This window comes from Anguilla rostrata, chromosome 1 (assembly GCF_018555375.3).
Source record: "Anguilla rostrata isolate EN2019 chromosome 1, ASM1855537v3, whole genome shotgun sequence".
Classification (NCBI taxonomy): Eukaryota; Metazoa; Chordata; class Actinopteri; order Anguilliformes; family Anguillidae; genus Anguilla; species Anguilla rostrata.
Window position 1 is genome coordinate 27,556,655 of NC_057933.1, and position 8,732 is coordinate 27,565,386.

General features: G+C 40.8%; 1 protein-coding gene across 1 annotated transcript; it reads right to left on the minus strand.

Annotated features, from left to right (window-relative positions):
• Positions 1-148: 148 nt before the first annotated feature.
• Positions 149-8,530, minus strand: LOC135253521 (kazal-type serine protease inhibitor domain-containing protein 1-like). Its single transcript, XM_064332901.1, has 4 exons — positions 6,936-8,530; positions 5,514-5,674; positions 4,445-4,592; positions 149-1,857 (listed from the first exon to the last, which is right to left on the minus strand). Exons 1-4 carry the CDS (start codon positions 7,411-7,413, stop codon positions 1,739-1,741), a joined length of 906 nt encoding a protein of 301 aa, XP_064188971.1. The 5' UTR covers positions 7,414-8,530; the 3' UTR covers positions 149-1,738.
• Between the last annotated feature and the right edge of the window lie 202 nt (positions 8,531-8,732).

The window sequence follows — 8,732 nt, forward strand, 5'->3', positions numbered from 1 at the left end:
ACCTGAGTCTATAGTTGCCCCTTTGTGATTTCCTCTATTATTGAATATTTGCACACTGAATGGTTTTCGATTTTTAGACAAAATGTAATATTAGACGAAGCGAACCTGAGTAAGCAGAAAACACATTTTTAATCATAATTTAATTTATATAATGGAAAACTTTAACACTCTCCAAATCCCGCTGATATTTAAGAACCAGCAACCATTCCTTCAAACTGTGTTGTTGTACAGAAGGAGGGGCTTACTCTTCTGTAATGTTACAGGTGAATCTCTTTTATAATGTCACAAGTGATGGCAGTAGCTGGAGTAGGCTGCTTCCAGCACCTTCTTCCCCTTTCCCCTCACCTTGCCCTCCATCTTGAACCTGATGGCCAGAACTCTTTTTTGGCCAAAAAACATTTTTACTGATACACTCAAGTTTAGGAAAATTTAGCATTTAACAGTTATCCTAACTGTATGACCCAAATGTATGAATCTTTGCATGTGCATGTCATTGTTTTAACACATTTGCAAGTATAGTTGAAATGTCATAAATGCTACGCATACTTGTAATTCCATGAAACTACTCTGGTTTTACAGATTTCAAGTATGTCTTAATGGCAAGTATTTTCTTCATGGGCCACATGGTATTTTTAAGTCATTTTTGATTAATACAATTGCTCAAAATGTAACCTTTCCTGGCACACTTAGCATTTAAAATGCTAACAACTTTGCCACTACATTTCTAGGTAATGGGGTGATTCCATAATCTTTTCTGTGAACTTGTAACAAACACACAATTGAAAACTAACATGAAGAAAACTGAGGTTAGAAAACTCAAGGACAAGATCTCACAATATCACAATCTTTTTTTTATGAACGCACTGCCGAATATGACATACTGTATGGGCACAGCTAATTAATTATCTGGTTGAATGACCAATGTGAGAGACTTAATATGCGAATACTTTCTTAATGTGTCCAGAAACCATCACATGAACATATCTGTAGAAGCAATTGGCTCCTCCTCACAAAATCAATAGCAGCTAGAAATTCCAAACAAAGCCAACCAAGGCTCAATTCACTCATTGCATGCAACCTTGTTCTTTCTTGAACCTGGTTTACTTTACAGATCCAACTTGTATACATAATATGTTTGCCGTTCACACAAACAGGGTTTTTTCACATTCACATTGAAGGTACATCATTGTAACAAACTAAAAGACACAAGTGTCTGTACTTAACCCTACTGTAATCTGAAGTTTGCTTAACACAAAAATAGAATCCAAAGTAAAAGCTCAGACCTTGACACTTACTTATTCTTATCCACATACTTATTCTTGCTGTGCCCTTGTAACTGTCCATGTCCATTAGAAATGTTTGCAGTTAAATGCACACTCATCTCTGATGGATGCCTGGTGCTCTGTGTGTTTAGTGTTGGATCCAGCACTACGAGCATGACACAGGTGTTCTGTTTATCTGTAAACCATTGGCTGCGGTCCAAAGTGAGGTTAGGACAGAATATACTCTACAGGATATGATGGAGTACAGTAGAGTACAGTAAAGAGTATAGAACAGAGAATGTCGTGCTAAACCTTTCCTCTCTTCCCATACCCCATTCCTTATTTCCAGAGCTTGAATCACATTGTCACACAGCAGTTCAGTTCAGTTCATTTCCCATTGGGCCAGTTTTTTCTTGTATGTATGCATGTAACGTTTACACTGAATCACCACCCTCCATGCTTTGGTTACAAATGGTTTAACCTTGGTAGTCCCCAGACTCGGGGTCACTGTTCTCACTATCGTTCTTGGTCTCCTCTGTGTCGTCATAGTAATGATGATGATCTTCCTCCCAGTTCCCGTCAAATTCTCTCATCCCTGCCAGAGAGAAAAGATCCAGAATGAGAATGCGGAAGTTAACATGAATCCATGTACCACCCTCTAACATACTCATCAACACGTACAGTGTATCTATGATGAGGTCTATGCAGAGCATTGTTAGTGACTGAATAACTTTATTACTGTCATCCAAGAACTGCAGTGATAAAGCTGACATTTTTTACATACCATCTTGGGATCATTCAACGTTTGTCTCTTCTCAGTTTACCAATAAATGCACTCTAAAATAATTCAATGCTTCGACTCAAATAAATTAAAACAATAATTTGCAATGTGGTTTTTGAGTCATTTATACTTGGGGTATTGATAGCCCTCAGGCTGTGTTTATGTCATGTTTCTATTTGTTTGTGTTTCCATCCTAAATCGGGCTGTCTGATTTAACTGTTTATAAAGTGATCTTCAAGCATAAATTAGCACCTAATGTTGTGTCACTCCTTTTAACCAACTTCATTTCCAGATTTACACTTCTTGGAATTCTTGGTCTATAGAAGTCATTCACATAAAATTATAGCAACCCCTTTTTAAAAAAAAATTTTTTTTTAAAGCAATTTATGCATTATTTTGACTTTAGTAAGGACCAGTGAAATACATGTTGAGTGAATATCACAGACTGGTATGTGTCAAAGTTAACAAGAATACTTGTTTTGAAGTATACTGGGTAAATTTTTGTAATGGTTCTACATAATGACATCTGTTGTGTTTCTGGTCTAAACTGACCGATGCGATTTTACTGAGAAAGAACAGTCATAAAATCAAAGCTTAAGTACAAATGAACATTTGTGATTCAATATGGGCTTGAGATACTCATACATGACCATTTTACAGGAGAGATGAGAAACATTGCAAAACCACTATCCGGTCAAATTCTCATTATCCAGTCAAGATGGCACTATCCAGTCACACTTGTATTCCTGAAGCTCAAATCTACAATTTGCCTAAATTTCTAAATTCAAATAATTGCATAATTATTACCAAGAGCTGTAAAAAAATATCTTGTGCCTGGAGCACACTACGGGTCTTTTCAAATCCTTACTGATATTGAAAATGCGGGAGACCCAACACATAACGACAGGTTTTTCTTTGTCTTCCAGTCATCAGAATATGCACACTAGCCAATCTGGCCATGAAGGAGCATCATACACATAACTGTTACACTCACAATAACTGTTCACGATTCTCAGAACCTGAGATCTCTTGTGTCTTGAAACTTGTGTGGTCCGATGTAACTTTATTTCAAAATTAACATTTCTCTATCAAGTCTGTTAGGCTCTCATTGGCTATTGTGGGTTTCTGTTTGAAATTCCATTGCTGTTCCCCTTAGAGTACAGGATTTCAAATCATAAATATCAAAGATGTTTGAAACAATTGCGTAAATATGTGAAATGCTGTAGTGTACAAACATGTTTGATATTTATGATTCAAAATCAGGCAACCCAGAGCCAAAGGGGAGGGTTAAGATTCTGTATTTAAGCACCTCACACTGCAAGATAATCTAGGCAGCTGATCAGTTCAGCCCAGCCTTTAATTGGGAACACCCCAGCGATTTTCCAGAGGGGAAAAATAAGACGGATTATCCTTTAATGTGCACCAGGCATTGGGCTCACCACAATGTTGAGTCCCAAAACTTTTGCACATTTGAATATGTTCATCATTGGTATGGTCTTATAAATGAAGATCATCTGCCTCTGTGATGTTGCAGTGTTTCTCTCCTGTGGTCAAGTACAAGACATGTATCTGAAGCCTGTGTTGGGTTGCATTTATTTTACAAACATCACAAATTCTACCTCAAAACAGATGATAGGATAACACGAACAGTCCTATTTTTGTTAATATAGTCTTGCCCATTCATTTCCTATGGCTGATCATATTTGAGGCCCGCAGACGTACAAAATTTAAATAAAACACTTTAAATAAAAAATGGAATGAAAGTCATGATCATTAATGCAATATGTTCATATACCTAATATGTAAAAATTAATGAAAACATCAAAATTAGATGAAAGAAACAACATTTCTGATATAGAAAAGTTGTAAATTGGTCAAATTTGACCGGAACACAACGGGAGAGTTAAGTAAATGCAATGAGCCTGTCATTGTCAGACTAACACAGCTAGTTTATATACAATTGATGTGGTTTGCCTCCATATTTAAAAGCTTAATTACCTTGAACCTACCTGTACATAAATATTACTATTAATATTTATTGAGACAGTAAGCTAGCTAATTATTAAAATTAAGTTGATTCAATCTCTTTTTCGTGTAAAAATAATAAGCCAAGTAGAAAAACCTTTATGCAAATTGTTGCCTTTGTTTTGAGTAGAGTCAGTGAATTGTTTTTTTTTTAGGACATGCTTCATTTTTCTTCTTCTCTAAAGCAGCTTGTTGAATCAAGCAGGATGATTGCTGAACTTGCCAAAATGTATATGTGAGGAACATTTTCATGTCCTGGTGAAACAGGACAAAGTTCAAACGTTAACGCCACCCTGGTGGCAGTCTCTCACATGCATTTCCCTGTGGGTGACTGTTAGTTGCATTGTTGCGCACAGTTAGCCTGTGCTGGACTCACCCTGTCTGAGCACCGTGAGGCGAGCGGAGGCTGAGGCCTCGCCCAGCGCGTTGCGGGAGACGCAGGCGTAGACGCCTGCGTCGGAGAGGCGCAGGCCTTCGATCTGGAGCCAGGTGGACACCGTGTAGCGCTGCGGGCCCCCACGCGACTGGGGAAGCATGAGATGAACTTCAGGTAAAAAAGGACCCTTGGAATTACATGCCAATACATTAGATAGGTTAGCCAGGTAAATAGACATCATGCCTAAAATATCATGCCAAAGACTACTGGCCTGTTTATTTGTCCACCATCAGGCCCTAGTGGTGCCAGCATCTCTGCAAATCCAATTCATGCAATGCTATCATTTGTTAGTGTACCATCATACTTCCAATGCAAGATGGCCGTTAATGTCCATATTTCAGTTACAAGCTATCCGTTAACACTGTTACCCTGGACACTGACCACGCCCCTTTCCCTCGCTAGTCCAATGAAGATCTAGGGGATTAGAAGGTTCAAAAATGCAGTCTTGAAGTCTATTTTAAATACAAGACTTAAACCACATTTCCTTCTAAAGCTTTTATTGTTTACAGTATATTAAATGGTTTTCTCCCATCTCGAAATGAAGCTTGCAGTGGTAAGTGGTTTAGTCAGGCATGAATATGCCTGCCATTTTAGTTACAGTTAGAAATATGGATAGTCTTAGAGTTCAGGCAAGATTTGCTTTATGTTCAAGAGCTAGGGTTGGGGTTAATGCTATGGTTCACTCAGTAGTAGCTACAGAAAGGTAACCTCTTATGAGTCGGTAACAGTATAGCTCAAATTAACTATACAGTTCTACTATGCAATGAGATGCTAATCATGATCCATCAAGATTAGCATCTCGCTTGGAAACTTATGAATTATACACAAACAGAAGTACTAAAGGTGGCTAAATATTTAGTTGGATTGGATTCAGTCTGAAAAGGTGAGTTCTAAGTTTGTCTTACAAAATGGTTGGTATATCTGCTGTCCTGATTGCTGTGAACAGACAGCCACCGTGCAGTTTCACACACAACTCTACACGGAGGAAGGAGGTATGATTTCATCAGACCTGGACTGAGACATGAGGGTCGTCGCCGGGCAGGAAGTTCTCGTTGCCCTCCTTCTTCCAGTTCAGTTGAGGCAAGGGGTAGGCAGAGACTTCACAGCTGAAGATAATGTAATTTCCTGTGTGGTTCTCCAGGTCTCTTGGCATTCGTGTCATCTGGGGAGCTGAGAACGGCAGCAAGAGCACCAATCACTCTGGAAGCACCCATGGTAACAGTAGAGTAACGACCTGTCTGATCAGGAATTACACATTTATTTATTTATTTATTTAAAGCTCTTTTTCTCCTCAATTTGGAATGGCAAATCATATGCAATCATTGATATAGCCTCCTCTATCAGTTTGGAAAAGTGCAGACTAGCATGTGCTCTCCACTGAAGCACATGTCAGCCACCACTTGTTATGACACTACAGTTCATGAGTCAGGCCCACACAGACATGAGTCAATGGAAGACACTTCATGCGCAACTCGGAGGCAGAGAGGCAGACTGGGGTCATAAGCGAGCAATGACATCCCAGCCAACTGAAACTTTCCCATAGGCCTGGGGGAATGCAGGCCACAGTAGGTACTGAAGAGGGTCCCCAACAAAACAATTTTTTTCTTTCAGGTCCAACAGAGCATCAAGCAGCTAGTCCACTGTAAACATTAAACCAATCCTTAGAAACCAGAACTTAATCTTAAATTCACAAAACTCCTATAATTTCTCTGGGTCTGAAATGAAAATGCTTGTGTTGTATCTGCGATAAAGGTTCGTTTATCCTCTTTCCCTCCCTCACATTGTGCCATGACTTCTTTTTCTTAGTAGCAGTTTTTCTTTTTAAATTTTTTGCTTCAGTCATTTTATCTGTCTGTTCTTGTCTCCCGCTTCTCTTAGGATTTTCTCATCTCTTGCTTACACCCTTGTTCTTTCATTTTAAAGAAACTTAATTAAATCTGTGACAAGTTTCAACTGCTGTGTACCTTCAGATTAAGTTTGTCACTGCACAAACCAGACACAGAAACCATTCATGCCAATCACAACCAGCCAGCTAAACAAGGAAAATGAAGAACCACCACCTCACTATTTGTTCATGCAGTCTGCTACTGTCCATTTTGTGTTTTTGTGCCATGCTGTACGGTATAATTTCTGCTACTATTTCCTAATGTCTTTTTGTGCTTGTGACACAGGATAATTCCCTGTAATAATATAAAGGTTTTTAACAAATCACTCTGGAAGCATCCTTGAATAAGGCATGGTATTGATTTGTTTCCCAATTTGGAAAGCCACTTTTAAATGTAGACCATTTCCATTACTGTAACATCCTAATTCAGCTTGTGAAGGCATGCAGTACCATTTATTGTAATCTACTTTGAGTCTATGAATGGTGCTCTACAAATTCAATCCACAATCCTAACAATAATAATAATAGTAAACATGATGACATTACGAGAGTAGCATGGTCCTTGTCCAGCCAACCTCAGGGTGGTGTCTTCCTGGTTAGCCACCTCTCTCAGGTGGCACAGGTTGTGGTAGGTGCGGCCGTCGGACCCGCACGTGAGGCCCTGGGAGAGGCAGACGCATTTGGGTTCCGGGTCATGCCCACCGTGAGCCCCGTGACCTCTCTGATCCATCCTCTGGCAGTAGAGCCCCTCCCCGCAGGGCCCATAGAAGTACTGGGCCCCGTCGGGGTCGCACGGCTGGCCCTCGGCATTTCCACACTGCTCGCAGCACCCGCATCTGTCCTGCACCCACCCCGCCGGGCAGCTAGGGGGCGCCGGCGGGCAGCGGCGCTCCTCGCACGCTCCGCAGCCCTCGCCCTCTTCCCAGAGGCGGAGCCAGCCGCGGTGCTGGGGCGGTGACCCGAGGGACAGGGGGAGGTACAGATCCAGGCCGACGACACACACCAGAACCCCAAACCAGGCCATTACCTCACCCCCCCGCCGTGAACACACGCAGAGTTAACACACTTTATTGAGTCTTTGCTCGCTCCCTCTTTCCCACTTCTCCCTTTTACCCTGAACTTTCTTTTAGGTCCTACAAATAGTTACCGAATCTTCTTTTTCTTTCTCCCTGCTCAGAATCTTTTGTGAAACTTGCACAGAGGACACACTCCGCTTTCTTGCACAGATGCGGTTACCCCCACCAGCTAAGATGTTAAATTTCCTTCAGTGATACAGTCGGATGGAGAGACTCACAGAGAGAAGAGAGGCTCCAGAACAGGGGCTCTTTTGATGGAGAACAAATCTTCCCCAGCAAAAACTTATTTCTGGTCCAACAGAGAATATCAAACATCCAATCCACTTTGAAGATATAACCAGTCCTTAAAATCGTAAGAAACCTAATTTCCTCACAAACATGCTCTAATTTCTAGTTTGTATCTGAAGGGGATAATCCTTGTGATTAATTTTTTTGTACCCTCCTTCTCACATTGTGCTGTGTCTTTCTTTGCTTGGTAGTCCCTCTTCTTTTTTTACTTTTTTCTTCAGTCGCTTCATCTGTCCATTGCTGCCTTCTGTTTCTCTCAGGTTTTCCTCAACCTCTTGCTTGCACCCTCGTTCCAGTAGATTAAAAAATTTCTGGGGGAGGCTGGATACAGTTTTCCCCAGCTCTCCCCATCTCCTTCTCGGGCTTTCCCTTTTCTCCTCCTTCACAACAACTATTTCTTTCTTCCCACGCCAGCAGTTCAGAATTTGGGCAGGACTGGCACCGGGGCTTCAAAAGTGGCAGAGTGTATTAAAAAATGCCATCGATGCTGATCAAACAACACGCCCTGCCGTCCCCTCACAGCCCTATAAACCCCAAGCCCCAAGCAACGATCCACGAAACAAAGGCACAGAAAGAGAAGTGCAGGCACACATGAAAACCAAACACAGGGACAGTAGTCTCTCGTCTCCTTTGTCTTCCCCCCTCCTCTCTTTCTCTGGGAAGGCATGGACTCTAATGCTGATCTGTGAAATTCCTAGTCCTTGGGCAGGCCTTTGTGCATGGCAGTCAGCCATGTGTGTGATTGTCTGTTTTTTTGTCTGCAAATATTTATGGGATGGAGAGAGAGAGAGAGAGAGAGAGAATAAAATGGGTTCGGTTACATCTTAATATGTTTATGGTAAACAAGCAATGTGGTATTATTTATCCACATCTTTTTCGTCTTGATTTAATTCAGGATTTAAAATGAAGAGAGCATGGATAATCTTGATTTTTGGGGGGAATCAGAAAAACTGCAGTAATATTAAATTTGATTGTAAGG